The sequence below is a fragment of the Drosophila yakuba genome, chromosome 3R (assembly GCF_016746365.2).
Source record: "Drosophila yakuba strain Tai18E2 chromosome 3R, Prin_Dyak_Tai18E2_2.1, whole genome shotgun sequence".
Classification (NCBI taxonomy): domain Eukaryota; kingdom Metazoa; phylum Arthropoda; class Insecta; order Diptera; family Drosophilidae; genus Drosophila; species Drosophila yakuba.
The window spans coordinates 1,270,504-1,287,035 of record NC_052530.2 but is presented as its reverse complement, the minus strand read 5'-3'; the positions used below and the strand labels follow the sequence as shown (position 1 = coordinate 1,287,035).

Here is a 16,532-nt window from a genome sequence, read left to right as displayed (position 1 = left end):
TCTTCGAACATATGAAATGCGCCTGCACATCTCCGCTTGCGTATGTGGCCCGCCAATAGGCCGCTGCTGCGAACGCCGACTGGCTTGAATCCACGAAGATATGCAGCTGTAGTGTCCGCACTCGTCCATCGCCGAAATAGTAGCGTGGACATCGGAATTCTTCGATCTTCTTCATCCCTTGCCGCCAGCTCTCAAAGGCTGCGGCCAACGTGTCTGGTAGCGGCTCGTCCCAGCCGACTCCTCTCCGCCAAATCTCTCGCATTAGTACTTTAGCGGTCACCATGTAGCAGCTCAAAAACCCAATCGGGTCGAACGTGGACATGACCAGGCTCAGGAACTCCCTCTTCGTGGGGACGCGTTCTCCTGTCGTCACACTTCTTGGGACTCGATGGTATTTGACGCCGAACTTGAAGTCATCTGTAGCTGGCTGCCAGTACATTCCTAGTACCTTCTCCTCAGCTTCGGTCCATCTAACGCTAGCGATGGATTCAAGTGGGTTCAACGCTCTGACCACACTTGCCGAACTGGAAGTAAATCGACACAAATTAAAACCAGCTTCTGCATGTATATCTCTCACCCGTGACGAGACGGCGATAGCTTCTTCTTCACTGGGGAAACTGTCGACGTAGTCATCCACGTAGTGATACTCGTTGATCGCCAGGACTGCTCGCGGATCCGTGCTGCTATACTGCGAAGCATTCACGGTCTTCACATAATCCGCCGAGCATGGTGAGCAGGCCGCTCCAAACGTCATCACCTGCATCTCGTATATGTCGGGCTCCCGACGATCTTCTCCGTTCCTCCATAGGAACCTCTGGGCACATCTGTCCTTTGGCTGCATCAATACCTGATGAAACATCTCCTTGATGTCGGCACAAACCCCAACTGCTCCTTCCCGGAAATGGAAGAGCACCGCTGGGAGGGGTTTGTAGCGCTGTGGGCCTTTCATCAGCGCTGAGTTCAGGGACACTCCGTTCACCTTGGCAGCCGCGTCGAAGACCAGCCGGATTTTTCCAGGCTTGTTCGGGTTCTCTACTCCGAAGTGCGGCAGGTACCATACCTTGCCTTCCTGGGACCTCTGGACTTCCTGGGGCTCCAGTCGTCGTGCGTAACCCTTCTTGACGTAATCGTCCATAATTCCTTTGTAGGCCCGCGCGAAGTCCACATCGCGCTTCATTTTCCGCTCAATGTTGACAAGTCTGTTGAGTGCCATACTGTAGCTCTCTGGCAGTCTCACCTCGTCGTCTCTCCATAGCAGCCCAGTCTCGTACCGTCGGCCTACTCGCTTAGTCGTCTCCTCCAGGATACTCAGGGCCCGTGCGTTGCCGTCATCTGCGACTGACGGCGCCAGCTCCACTCCGCCAGCTGCGACTGGCTGTGCCGGCTTCACTCCGAAACTCTCGATCTCGAAGTAATCGCTGACCATCTTCTCCAGAAGATTATCCTGTGGCACGGCTAGGAGGCACGATCTCTGAAGCGGTGAACTTGCCTTTCCTTTCACCGGTCCATATACCACCCACCCAAGTGGCGTGGCTGCTGCGTATGGCCCTCCAGATCCATAGCTCCTGGTTCTGAAGGGTATTCCTAGGTGCGCATGATCCAATCCAATTAGGATCCTTGGCGCCGCATTGTTGTACGGCTTTACAGGCAGACGCACACTCGCGCCCGCTGCCTTCACATCCTCTCGACGCAAGCTCTGCATCGGGAGACTCAGGTTTGCTACTCCGTACACATTCTTCAGCGCATGGCGCTTCGGCTTGCCCGCTGCGCTGATCTGCAGGCTAACCATCCTTGTGTGCTCTTTGACGGATTTTCCGCCGAATCATTGCACATTTAGTTGTCGACTCTCGCCTCTCAGGTTCAGGCTGCGGATGAGCTCGTCGTCAATGAGCGTGACGGACGAACCTTCATCCAGCAGTGCGTAGGTGTCGACCTGCGTATTCTCCCCGTACAACGTCACGGGCAAAATCCGGAACAGCAGGTGACCTCCATCCGAATCGACACAACTCAAGTTCCGGTGCGATAATTCCTGCCGGTCGCATGTCGATCGCCTCTCATCCTCCTTACGTCCCGCGTCTATAACTGCAGCTGACGTAGGCAGGCTCTTCTCGTTGGAATCCACTGACTGTGGCATTCGTATCCGTCGGCCGCTGTCTCTGTACAGCTGCCGGTCTTGACTGCTCCGCTGATCCCTCCTGCGGCCTCCATCTGCGACTGGCGGTCGTCTGGGATGTCCAGCTGGGTCATGGAGTAGGTAATGATGCCTCATCCGGCATCCGTAGACGTTGCATCCTCGATCCTTCGTGCAGAACCGGGCCATATGTCCATACTCCAGACACGAAAAACATAACCTCAACCTCTTCGCGGACTCGATTCGCCTCGTTGTAGAAGCTCGGTTGAATTCCTTGCAGTCCTTGATGCTGTGTTGTCCCTCACACAAGGGGCAACATCTGGGGCGGTCTGCATACCGCTCCTCCTCGCGAACACTATTCGCGTGCAATACCCTTCGTCTCGGGTGCTCCTTGATTCCGACGTCCGTGACAGTGCACACCAATTTAGCGAATTCATGAAGCCACTCGCTTAGATGCACCACTGTCGGATATGGCTGTATCGTAGCCGCGTGCTTCGCCCAGTCCAACCTCTTGCTCACAGGCAACTTGGCGATCAGCTCCTCCATTAGGGTTGGATTCCCTAAGTGCTGGCTGCCGGTCGTGGTTGACTGCAGGAACGCTGCCAGGTTGCTCACCCTTGTGGCGAACGGCACGATCCTTGCGATGTTGGCCTCCTGTATTGGCTGCACATCGCGCACGCTCTCCAGTTGGCTACGGATCAAAAGCTCCGGACGTCCATACCGGAATCGTAGCTGCTCCATAACAGCTTGCACATTGCTGGGGTGGATGAGCAGCGACTTCACAGCTGCTCGGGCTTCACCCTTCAGGGCTTTCACTAGCCTCTGGTTATTCTCCAAATCTGTACACTGGTAAGCTGCCGTTGTCTCCGTGAACGCGCACAAGAATATTGGCCATTCCTCTGGCTGACCCTCAAACTCGGGAAGATCAGGCAGTCTGCGTGGCGTCCATCCAGGTATGCTCGTCGCCGCCATTCCATATGATAGGGGCGATGGCGTTGATACCTCCAAATTGTGTGTTGGCTCCCGTGGCGGGTGAACATAACCTCGTTCAGGCTGCGCCGTGGCGGTAACACAAAATGGCGGAGAATAGCTCACTGTTGTTGTTGTACAACTCCGTGTGACAGGTTGCCCGTTTGCCCAATGGCCGCCAAGCGTCGGCGCCAAATTTCCACTCAATTGTGGCGGCAAACTTGCACTCAATTGTGCCGGCAACTGCGCATCCAAAGATGGCGTCACTCCAAGCTCCGGTTGCAGATTGTCACTCATAATCTGCCTGGGCAGGCTCTCACTCGAGCCCTGCCGTGGTGCTGCTCTCAGACATGGCACCGTTTCACTCAAACATGGCGGTGTATTCGCCGTACCGCTCACTCCAACGCCGCGTGCCCCGACTCCAACGGGATCCCTGGCGGCCTCTGCATGCCCTTCATTTGCCCTTGCCTTCACCAGCTCCGACTCTAGATGTGCGATCCTTTCCATGAGGGCCGCCACTTGTACAGTCGTGGAGTCCGTAAGCTGCCCCGTAGCTGCGGGCTGCAGGTTACTTGCCGCTTCACTGGCGGCTACTCCACTTTCCTTCGGAGTCTGTGGCCGCTGCCGATCACCAGCCACACTCGCAGAGCTGGCCGGCTTGCCAGTTGCTGTGGCCGTGGTGGTCGCAGTTGCGGGAGCACCCCCGACATCCAGTCTGGGGCTCCGCCGGGGCGAATGCTTCATTGGCATCTTCTCGCAGAGTGCAAATCCAATGCACCTTGCGAATGCAGAGTGCGAATAAAAGAAAATGACGACGCTCGAACTATCACGGGGTGCATTGCAACTTAACGCCCAAGAAAACACCTCGTGTTCGATAACAAACAGAGTATTTGGGTCTTATGTTTTATTCTGTGGGATATACAATGGTTAACTTAACCTGCAATACAGTCTTTATCTTACATACCGCAGTTTCCCTTCCCACTCAGTGTGATGCTCAAATCGTAGTAATACTATCCGCCAAAATTAAGCATAACTTTACATGATTTAGTGTGCCCGAATTACACATTCACGAGATTCCTGACACAAATATCTCTAAGTTCTGGCGGCTCTAAAATGCAACTTGACTAACTATCGATAGCCCTAAACCGTTCCGCGACACAATCTATCTAACAGGTCATCAATGAGTGGAATGGGGTAGTTGTCCTTAATTATAATCTTGTTATGTCTCCTGTTTATTTCCTAACTAATACTATTGGTGAAGCATATTCAGATTTACTAGGTTGCATAATTCCATTTCTTAAGTAATCATCTCAGCAGATTTTCCTTTTTGCGAATAAGCAAGCCGCCTAGGGGCACAAATAAACTGTTTCACGTTTCGAAACCTAACTCAACTTTGCCTTGGCCGACGATTTAAATTTTCACTAACTTGTGTACCTCATGTATAATGAGTTTGCTTGTCGTCTACATAGTTGATGTTATACATCTCCCTGAAAGTCAATTCAGTTTCATCTTATCCCTGGTCCACTGTTTCTTGCGAAAATTGCGTTTACTGGCTGGATTGCCTTAAGTTTACTGACTCTTTTACCAATTTGACTAACTGTTTTGCAATCTTTCCTAACTGTTTTAAAATCTTTACTAACTGTAACACCAATCGTACTAACTGTTTTAAAATCTTTGTCGGCTGAACCCAAATTGTCGGTCATTGTTTATTGTTTGTTGGTATTGTTGGCATGTGAAAAAGAAAAAAAAAATTTGAAGTCTAGTGTAAGTTAGTTTAGGGCGAAGGCGGGAGCATAATAAAGCTCTCTCTCGCTCTTTATAAATTCGCCACGTCTTCGCCAACCTCTGTTAAGCTAGGCCTAAGAACATATATGTTAAATAGAAGATGAAGTCGAAAATTTAATTCAACCCGCCAACACGCATTTCTTTTCGTTGTCGTCGTTGCGAAATTAAAACCTAATTATTATTGCCACGAAAGTTAGATCAATCTTTTTAATAAACGAATTAAAAACTTCATGGCGCCCCCGGGTGGACAAGATAATTAGTTAAACAAAAGGCAACATTTAATTACAGTGACAGTGACACATATATAATATAGTATATATATATAATATATAAAAGTGCAACATAAAAAATTGTTCTTTTTTTTTTTTTTGTGAGTGCAAATAAATAAATTGTTGCCCGCGACGCGCTATTGTGTTAATAATAAATATATCCTAAACATATTCCGTGTCGGTCGCGAAATACCCTGCTTCCGGAATTGCCGCCACCACCGAGGGAACTTTTAAGGAAAGTGGCCGCTAGAATTTGCATTCGGAAATCAGAGATATTTGTGCAAAAAATTGAAAGCTACAGTTATAGACAAATTTAATGTTTATTGTCTTGTGCTGGAATATTGCACCTCGCTTTCAGTTCTTGGCACATATGTACGTATCAATATAGTAGAGCTAGAGGCAAATTATTCAATTTATTGGTTGATAAAATAAATACACATACATATATTGAACCGCTTTGGACTCAACATTTATTTATTATTTTGTACTGTATTATTGCAATCACTGTCGCCCCCCTTCCCCCTCTCGTTCGTTAAAACTCGCATTAACAGTTGGGAAGTTAATCCAAGCTTGCGCACTAATACACAGACAGCCCTATATACTAGCAGCTGCAGCGGTGAACTTTTCGCTTTCGCTTCGCTTTTGCACCGCTACCTGCGTTGTTGTTGTTTGGCCCTTTTTCGGTAGATTAGCGCGCGCTTAGATTAGCGGACCGTCAAGTGACGCTCTACCCTGTATTCTAACCCCCCTTTTCGGCGTCATTTCGCTCCCACTATTAATTGATACTGCGTGACTTGAATTTCAATTTAAATAATTTGTTATCGTTGTTTTCAACAGAAAAATAAATTTAATATACATTTTGAACAATAAATTAATAATTTATGAAATTAAAAATAACCTATTTTTTTGGCTTAATAAATTTCTAATTTTGATTCGAAGGTTATTAAATTATATTGTCGGTCTGATTGAGATAATTTGTTTCGGCCATTTATTTATTTAATTCGGAAATAATATTTAATTAATTTAATTAAATTAATTTAAATATAAAATTTAAAATGAGCCTAAAAACCAAAAATAAATCGATTCTGGAAGAGCTGAAAAGCAAGCTCCAAAGTCGGGTCAGAACAATTCGCCGATTAAATGAGCGATTAGAAACGGGATCGATTCCGCTATTAGAGGAAGAATTGAAATGTCGACTAGAAAACTTAAATGCTTCAATTAATAAGGCAAAACAATTACAAGAACAGATAGAAGACATAGATTGTAGCGATGAATTTGGCGACGAGTTGGAAGAACTTTGTATAGTGACCAAGGCAAAAATAATGTCCCTGTTGTCTGCCTTGAAGGTAGCAAGCGTCAGCGAAGCTCCGAGACCAGCTGGCAATTTGGCATTGCCAAATTCAGTGGAGATTATTCGGAGTTCAAAAATTTTATCAGCCTTTTCGAAACTTTGGTTCATAAAGACGCCAGCATTCCAGTTATCAAAAAAATTTAACCATTTAATTTCATGTCTCTCTTGTGAAGCTTTAGGAACAGTTAAAGCTTACCAAGTCACCGAGAGCAAATACGAAAAGGCACTAGCCAGTTTAAAAAAGGTTTACGATAACGAATGCCTCATCTTTATGAAAAATATATCAACATTGTTTAGTCTGCCTAAAATATCGCATCAGTCCGCTTCCTCCTTGAGAAACCTTATCGATACTGTTTCGTCGATTTATGGTTCTCTGTTATCGATAGGAGATGATACAAAAATTTCGAATGCAATGTTGATATATTTGGTATTGAATAGAGTCGACCCAGTGACCAAACGAAAATGGGAGAAACAGCTCGATTATGAGGCTTTGCCGCTTTGGGCCGATTTTGAAAAAATGTTAAATCGCCGATATCAGCATTTATCAGCTGAAGAATCGACAAAGCCGAAGCAAGATAAAATTGTGTCGAGCAAGCCACATAATCGTAGCTCATTCTCGTGTTCCATCTCCAACAGCATGCCTCAGCAAACTTGTAGCTATTGCAATGCAGCAGATCATTTGCTACAGAATTGTAGCCCGTTTGGGCGTCTCTCTATAATGCAAAGGTTCGAGTTTGTTAAGTCTGCCTCCTTATGTATTAATTGTCTGCGAAAAGGCCATACTGTTTCGAAATGCAAAGGCAAAAAGTGTCGAGTTTGTCACCGCTCACACCATATTCTGCTTCACAGATATACAGTGCCTGAGAACAGTTTAGCGTTGCCACCCACGCCAGAGACCATGTCTCCTACTTTTAACCAAGATCAGCCTTCCACGTCACATGTTATGCATGCCACGTCCTTGGACAGGGTGATTTTGGCTACGTCAATCGTAAGCGTCCGTACGAAAAACGGAGAATACGTTTTGGCACGAGCTTTGCTGGACTCTGGGTCTCAAACGATTTTTATAACACAAGAACTGGCGAGCCGCTTACAGATTCGCAGAGAGGAGTCGTGTATCAACTTACTTGGTATTGGCGAGTCCAATTCTCAAGTCAAGAAAAACGTACACACAGTGGTCAAGTCGCGAATAAATGGTAGTGAGTTCTCGTTCGATTTATGGATCTTAAAATCGATCTCCGGTTACCATACTGATCAGTCGGTGAACGTCAGTGATTGGAAGATCCCGAAGAACATACCATTAGCAGGCCCATATTTCTACAAGTCACAAAAAATTGATATGTTGATAGGAGCAAAATCATTTTTCGAATTGCTAGCTGTTGGTCCAGTTAGACAAGGTCCTGACTATCCAACTCTACAAAAGACCCTTCTTGGTTGGGTTGTTTCGGGCAGATACAAGTCTGCAGTCCCGAAACAAGTTCTGAATAGTTTCAGTTGTAGGGAAGAACCTTTAGTATCGATTGACAGCACACTACAGAAATTTTGGTCGCTGGAGGAAATGCCAAATCCAAAGAAAATTCGGTCGCCTGAGCACACGTTATGTGAAGACCATTACACTATGGGAAATTTGACCATTTTTTCTGGCCTAAATTAATAACTCCAGAACGGGGAGAGATATTCATTTGGAGTTTTTTGTATGGGGTTACACTAGTCCATATCTTAAATGGTACCAAAAATTGTAGGGTTAAGTCTAAAATCTATAAATTCTCCCAAAATCGGTAAAAGTGGTTTTTAAAATTACAATAATCTGAACAAGAATTAAATAAGCTACAACATGAGGTATATTTCATTGATGCAATCTGCTGCCATCACTTTAAAGCTCTATTCAAAGTTAGGCATTATAAAAAAAAATACTTTTGTAAAGCAACTAAGATTTTTACTAAATTACTGGGACAACACTAGTTTTTTTTTCTATTGATTGTTGCAAACGCTTAATAGAAGGCCCACTGATTAAAATACTTTTTACAGAATGGAAATTAACGCTTTGTTTCCAAAGATATTAGAACTTATGTAACGAAAGAAAAACTTAATGTTGCAGAATGTTGTTTTGTGTACGCGCAACAGCTGTTCTTAACAGCTGATTTCTTTGTTGTGGCGCCATCTATTAAAATTTCTGGTATGCAGCACTAAATATTGGTCAATTATGAATGTGTACACTAAATATTATTGTAATATTCTGACTTTCAGAAAATGGGTTTCGGCCAGAAAAAGGGGTCAAATTTCCCATAGTGCATTATAGGAAGACTACTCAGGTATTGCCATCAGGTCGGTTTGATGTTAGGCTGCCATTTAAATCTGATCCAAATGGATTAGGCAACTCCTTCGAGGTTGCAAAACGGCGGTTTTTGTCGCTTGAGCGAAGGCTGTCTCGAGATCCTAAGATGAAGACCATGTACTTGGAATTCATGGAAGAATATCTCGCCTTAGGTCATATGTCGCCTACAGACAACAAAATCCCTTCCACTCCACATTATGTCATTCCTCACCAATGCGTGTTAAGGCCCCAGAGTACATCAACAAAGTTGCGCGTCGTGTTCGATGCGTCCTGCAAAACATCGTCTCAGGTGGCCTTAAACGACATCCAGATGGTGGGGCCGACAATTCAAGAAGAGTTGTACTCCACTCTACTCCGCTTCCGGCTGCAGAGGTATGCCCTGACTGCCGATGTAAAAAAGATGTATCGCCAAGTAATGGTTAATGAAGCGGATAGGAAGTTTCAACTCATAGTGTGGAGGAGAGACCCCTCTGAATCCTTGAGATTATACAAGCTCAACACCGTCACATATGGTACTGGACCAGCCCCATTTCTGGCTATTCGGTGTTCGGAGGTTGAGTGAACCTGCTAAATTTTCATTCCCTAGAGCTGCCGACGTATTTGGATGATGACATGTTAACTGGTGCTGCATGCGTAGAGGAGCTAAAGACAATTAAGTCTGAAGTGTCTCAGGTTCTTCAAACAGCAGGTTTTGAATTGACAAAGTGGTTTTCAAACTCACCTGAGGTCACTGCATCTGAGATCACAGTTAAGTCGATACCTATCTCGGATTCAGAGTCAACTAAGGCGTTAGGAATATCGTGGTTGCCTAGCGAAGATGCCTTCAAGTTCAAAATTGACACTTTTGTCATGGGTCGCCGAGCGACAAAACGGAACATACTATCGGTGACATCGAAGCTATTTGACCCCCTCGGCTTGTTAAGTCCCATTGTGATTAAAGGAAAGATCCTATTGCATGAACTCTGGCTTAATAAGTTAGATTGGGATGAGTCAATTCCGATGCATTTGGAAACAGCTTGGGATATGCTAAAAAGCAGTCTGTCTCAACTGGATGAGATATCGATTCCTCGGTTCGGGCATACCGACCCATTGTCACCGGTACTCCATGAGAGCTTATGGAGCTTGTCTGTATTCGTAGCAAAACTGCCGAAGGGTTTAAACTATCGTTGTTGACTTCAAAGTCAAAAGTAGCGCCGCTCAAGACCAAAACTCTCCCAAGGCTTGAGTTATGTGCCGCTCACCTTCTCGCAGATCTCTGCCATAGAATCAAACCCTTATTAAAAGTCCCTATCGAACGAATTGTATACTGGTCGGACTCTGAAGTTACTCTTCACTGGATTCGATCTCATCCATCTTCGTTGTCGACATTCGTTTCGAACAGGGTAGCGGAGATTCAAGAATGGTCAGGAGCAGCTACATGTTGGCATGTTCCCGCAAAGCAAAACCCAGCAGATATCGTTTCGAGAGGTTGTGACGTCGACGAGATAGGACAGTCGATCTGATTCACTGGCCCACCATTTCTAAAGGACGGAAAAGAAAACTGGCCCAAAAATGCGCAGTTCGAGCCGGATAAGGAAATCTTGCGTCAGGAAGCTAGGAAGAAGCTAGGTGGTCGGGCTGACCGCTGCTGTGCAAACTTCCGATTTGCTGGATGTCATCGAAGGGTTTTCGTCACACCTCAAACTGCTTAGAGTGTTCGCTTATATGTTCCGCTTTATAAGAAAATGCAAAGACAAGAGTATAGTTTTCGAAGAAACTCTGTCACCGACTGAATATACTGAAGAGTTTTATAAGATTATCGAAATAGTACAAAAGCACGAGTATCAAGTAGAAATTGAAAAGGTTCGTAAAGGCTCCAAGGTCGGCCCAAGTCTTCAGCGATTGAACACATTCATCCATGAGGATACAGGCACTTGGTGCAACTTTTCGTTGTTGCGAGTTGGGGGGCGACTAGCTAACGCTCCTATATCATATGATGCCAAGTTTCCCTTGCTGCTGACGAAACGCTCGCAGTTTGTGCAGAGCTACGTCCGGCATTTCCACCATTCCAATTTCCATGTCGGCCCTCGAGCACTTGTGAGCATCCTACGACAGCGTATTTGGACCGTAACCGCTCAGGAACTTTGCAGTCAGACAGTTCGATCATGTGTGCGCTGCTTCAAATGCAAGCCTCGACTGATGACACAAATTATGGGAAATCTACCCGCAGATAGACTCCGTGCTCTCCGCCCACTTGTGATATGTGGCTTTGATTTTTGTGGCCCTGTCTATACGACATTAAAAATTCGAGGAAGGCCCCCGTATAAGTCCTACGTTGCCTTATTTGTTTGTTTTGCGTGCAAGGCGGTTCACTTAGAGATTGTCTGAGTTCTAAGTACTGAATCTTTTCTATTGGCTTGCGACAATGCGACGAACTTCGTCGGAGCGAGTCGCCACTTCCTGGCTCTTCGCGATCGGATCGAGGAGCAGGCGGACGCAATTCGCGCAATTCACACCCCCTCGGGCTAAGCACATGGGCGGACTATGGGAGGCAGGTGCAAAGCACCTACTCCTACGAGCGGTGGGCAGCGCACTCCTCAACGCCGAAGAGCTGGCAACAGTCCTCGTCGGGATCGAGGCCACGATGAACTCGCGGCCCCTCGGAGCGCTCAGCCAGGACCCAAGCGACGGAGAGGCGCTAACGCCCGGGCACCTGCTGACAGGCGGGCCGCTCATCGCAGCACCAGCACTCCGGACCCCGGACCAGGCGGGTCTCAGTTGCTTGCGGCGATGGCGGCTTGTCTCATCAGTCGGGCAAACGTTCTGGCGGCTATGGTCCCGGGAATATATCCTGGGCCTTCAGGTTCGGGGCAAGTGACACGAGGAGAAGGCCAACGTCGAGGAGGGCCAACTCGTCGTCGGGGCAGAGGACAACCTGCTGCCTCAACAGTGGCTCGTGGGAAGGATCGTCGCGACGCACGCAGGAGAGGACGGCAAGTGATGGACCCATCTTCCGGAGGGCGATCCACAAGCTGGCGCCGCTGCCGATTTGTTCAAGCCGTGGAGGCCGGTGTTGGCTGAACCCATATTGTCGGTTTATTGGTATTGTTGGCATGTGAAAAAGAAAAACAAAATTTGAAGTCTAGTGTAAGTTAGTTTAGGGCGAAGGCGGGAGCATAATAAAGCTCTCTCTCGCTCTTTGCGAATTCTCCCCGTCTTCGCCAACCTCTGTTAAGCTAGGCCTAAGAACATATATGTTAAATATAAGATGAAGTCGAAAATTGAATTCAACCCGCCAACAAGCATTTCTTTTCGTTGTCGTCGTTGCGAAATTAAAACCTAATTATTCTTGCCACCAAAGTTAGATCAATCTTTTTAATAAACTAATTAAAAACTTCAATCTTTACTACTTGTATTAGATGCGAGCTTTTTCCGGTTTATCATCATTATCTTTTCGAAAGTGTTTTTAAATTTTTAAGAACCGCTGGCTACTGCGAGATCCGACCGCGTATTTTATTCGTCTTATTATTAAACTATTACATAAGACTGACTGTAATCTGTCCCAAGCCTTCCTTACTCTGTTTACAAATGCGGTGATGCTGATTAGCGGGTAACCGACATCTTAGACGACATCCCTGAGTTAGTCGGATCCGCTTCACCGTGTTCCCCTAAATGGTGTTGGTAATAGCTCAATAAATTAAGTTGTGGAAAAGCGACACCGCCTGTGTGGAACGCCCCGCATCCCCTGGCAGGTGATCAACAGGACTCCACAGCTAATCAGTTGTCGATCACAGCAAATCCCTAAATGTTACTTAGATTGGCAACTAAAATGGATTCAGAGGCCTATGTAGTACCTTCTTCTAAATCTAATATTAATATTATGTTATTATGCTAAAAAGGAAGAATATCTGTTTTTACAATTTACTAAAGGCTTGGGATATTTGAGCAGAAAGTACAATAATTAAAAATTTTAAAAAACTTTTATATAAGACACGGTTTTCAAGGCTGAATGATAAAGTCCTCAAAGTTTGTATTTATCATTTATTTCTTTGTCTTAATTTTTGTTTAAAAATGTTCGACTTCAGTATTTGGTTTCAAAATTTTGTTGACAACTCCTGCAACGCCAATAAGTCTTGCTTAAAATTTACTGTTGATCTCTAACATATAATTGTTTAGTTCAGTGCTGCCTGAAGGTATCCAAAATTTTTAATTAAAAAAAAAAAAATTTTGATCTCTACCTGCTTGCTCTCGGAATCTATTAGCTCAATTTGTTAGAGTTTTATTTTTACGTGCTTGTCGGTGGTGAACAGTCAAAGATCACATTAGGGTGGCTATCTGTTGTACGTTAGTTTTTAGCCCTTGGGGTCCTTTATCAATTTCCATGTTTCGTCTATGTAAGTTTCAAAAGATGTCAAGTTCGACGGGTCCCCTGTAAGAGCACTAGTCCCAGATTGTAGCACCTCCGTCGACTCTAGGTATGTAGTCCGCGTGACAGTAGTCGTTGTGTCTAAATGTCGCTTGACATGGTCATGGTTGCTATTGCTAAACTAAATGGAAATCTAAACATTAAAACAATTTTATTAGTTAACAAATAATTGTCTTGATTTTTCTAATGCGAAAAGCCTACTTAAGATTGTCATTGGGGAGCATCCTGCCTTTAATAAGATATAGCTTTTTTTCATAATCTCTTATTGGTTTTGATCCAAACGCAATCGCCTATTAAATATGACTTATGGAGTAAATTAATTGTTGGGTCATGCAGCCGCCAAAACTGTGCAGTAGACTAATCTCATACTCTTAATATTGTTAGCCGAAGTAGTCAGTGGTAGCAGTTGCGATGCCCATAGTGCAAACCGCTGTTCTCGCACACATTTATCTGTACGGCGCTCATTCCTTGTTCTCTTTGTTATCTACCTACGTTAAGCTTGGGCGCTGCATTTCGGCTGTCTGTCCCGCCAATTATCTATTCTTCGTTTTTCGGCAAAGACTCAACTCGTGCATTCGATATAGCTCTTTGTCGGCCCTAGCTGCCGTAAACAATTCGCAAAATAAGCAGTATCGGTAAATAAACAAACTTTCCTCGGCTATTTATTATTCGCAACAGCTATTGAAAAAGCTTAATAGCTAAACATTGGTGACCACGACGTGATCGTGTTAATTTGCATGCATTAATTAATGCACTTATCCCGTTTATAAATAAATATTAATACATTAAATCGCAATCGGTTGGGCAAGTGAGTGGTGATTTCGGTGATAGTGGCTGTGTTTAAGCGAGCTAGCATTACATATATACATACATTCATTGCATTTTCGACATTTATTTTGTGCTCATCTTCCCGCTGAACCGAATTGAAAGCGATTTGTTGCTATGCCCGCTGAAAAAGACAAAAACAGGGTGACCTTTTTAAAGCGCAAAGCCAATGCGCTGTTCAGCAGGTTGCAGAGGCTACAAACGTCGCTGTCTAATGAGACGCTAAGCAGATACGACGAACCCACTCTTACGGTGAGGCTGGGTCAGATTGATGAGCTGCAAAGTGCCTTCAATGTTCTGCATACAGAACTGGAGGAATTGGATTTCGACGAAATTGGCAGTGAAATGAGTTTCGATGAATTCATCGTTGAATTCAAGGCTAGTGTGCGCGCGGAAATAGCCAAACGCAATGTGCATTTCGCGCCGCACTCAACGCTTGCGGAAGGTGTTGTGCCCCACCAGTGTAGTGGTCATCAAACGCAGCCGCGGCCGAGGCCGATGCAGTTGCCGCCTGTGCAGCTGCCAACGTTTGGCGGAGGCTACGCAAACTGGGCGGATTTTTACTCCGTGTTCACGAGCATAATCGACAGCCATCCGGACCTCTCCAACATTGAGAAATTTTAACATCTGCGGTCATGTTTGAGGGACTCCGATCATTGGAGATCTCAAACAGCAATTACGAAGCGGCTTTAGAGTTGCTTCAAAAAAGGTTTGATAATCGGTGTCTCGTTTTTCAGGCGCACATCACCGAGATTCTGGGTTTAAAGGTAGTACGGAATGGTTCAGTGGTATCGCTTCGGGAATTGTCGGACAAGTTTAACGCTCACATTCGTGCGTTGCAGGGTTTGGGCACCACTGAGCAAATCGCTGGCTGCATCATAGTGCAAGTGCTGCTGCAAAAGCTGGATGCGGCGAGCCAAGCTAAGTGGGAGGAGCGCTTGGAGGATCCGGTCTTTGTCAACCTTATTCCGTCGTGGGAATCGATGGCTGCATTCCTGGAGCAGCGATGTAGGACTTTGGAGGCCGTGGATTGCGCCATGGCAACCTATGCGCCAGGCGTTCAGGTGGGCAGAAATCGTTCGACGCTAGTTGCTACCACACAAAATTCTCTTGGTTGCGTGCTTTGCCATAGTGCAGAGCATGCCATATATTATTGCCCGCAATTTAGAGACTTAGTGCCAGTAGATCGTCTGCGCGAGGCAAAGAGGCTAGCACTTTGCCTAAATTGCCTAAAGGCAGGTCATTAGCTACGGCAATGCAGCTCGAGCCGCTGCCGCACCTGTGGAATCTGGCATCATACGCTGCTTCATCTAGATGGTCTGCCTTCCTCGCAGCCACATGTTCCGGTGTCTTCAAGCTCCCACACTGAGCCTTTTGCCCCGCTTTCGACTTCTTCTACTCTAATTGCCCAGGATCTCGGTAGTGACCTTGTGCTGCTAGCCACTGCAACCGTTCTACTGCAGAATCGGTCGGGACTGTTCGTTCCCTGCAGGGCCTTGTTAGATTCTGGCTCTCAACTGCACTTGGTCACCTCTCGGTTTGCAAATCAACTGCAACTTAAGAGGTCGAGGTCGTCCGGCTCCGTCACTGGAATCGGGGATTCCAATTTCGCTACTGATGGATTCTCGGTAGGAATTGCGATGCGGTCTGCCACTTCGGATTTCTCAACGAGCATAACAGCAGTTATCGCTCCTAATATCACGGATCGTCAGCCAAGTTTTAATGTGGACATTGGGAACAGGAAGATTCCAGAAAACCTGCAGCTCGCCGACCCGGAATTTCATAAAGCTCAGTGTGTTGACCTGTTAATAGGAGCTAGCCTGTTTTATGAGCTGCTGTGCGTAGGTCAGATAAAGTTGTTGCCAGGACTGCCACTGCTTCAAAAAACTCGTCTGGGCTGGGTTGTGTCTGGAGGCTGCGCGCGCCCTTGCGGTAGCGCCTTAATAGCTTTACGCGTTCCTTCTTCAGCCAGCAAGGAAAACGGCATTGACGTTGAACTTGATTCACTTCTGCAGCGCTTTTGGGAGGTAGAAAATTGTCCCGGCCCAATAGTTCAAGCCACTAAGGAGGAGCTAGATTGCGAGGCCCACTTTGTAAAAAATTACACCCGATTGCCAGCTGGCGATTACTCGGTAGGGTTGCCGCTAAAACTCCATTTGGACTCTTTAGGAGATTCCTATCCTCAGGCTTTGCGGAGATTCTTGTCGCTGGAAAGGAAGCTTACAAAGCACCCTGGAATCCGTCATCCTGGGCTCACCGTCGCACACATTCAAGAGGGTACTCAGATGATGCTGCGGTTGGTGCAGCGCGCGCAGTTATGGGAGGACATGCAGTCCCTAAAAACGCCGGGAAGAGTTTCCTCGCCTAGTCCCATATCCTCGCTATCGCCGTTCCTGGATCAATGTGGACTTCTTAGAGTAGGCGGTCGCCTCCGGAATTCGTCATTGGACTTTGATGGCCGCCAC

At 46.1% G+C, this 16,532-nt stretch overlaps 2 protein-coding genes across 11 annotated transcripts in view; one reads left to right on the top strand and one right to left on the bottom strand.

Moving 5' to 3' along the window:
• LOC26535787 (dnaJ homolog subfamily C member 16) overlaps window positions 1-16,532 on the top strand; it is a 386,807-nt gene that overhangs the window by 161,485 nt on the left and 208,790 nt on the right. The gene's annotated exons all lie outside the window — the stretch shown is intronic.
• On the bottom strand, window positions 1,727-4,280 carry LOC120321866. The gene is made up of 2 exons (XM_039375908.2): window positions 4,065-4,280; window positions 1,727-4,009 (listed from the first exon to the last, which is right to left on the bottom strand). The coding sequence occupies exon 2, from the start codon at window positions 3,848-3,850 to the stop codon at window positions 1,823-1,825; it is 2,028 nt and encodes a 675-aa protein (XP_039231842.1). The 5' UTR covers window positions 3,851-4,009; window positions 4,065-4,280; the 3' UTR covers window positions 1,727-1,822.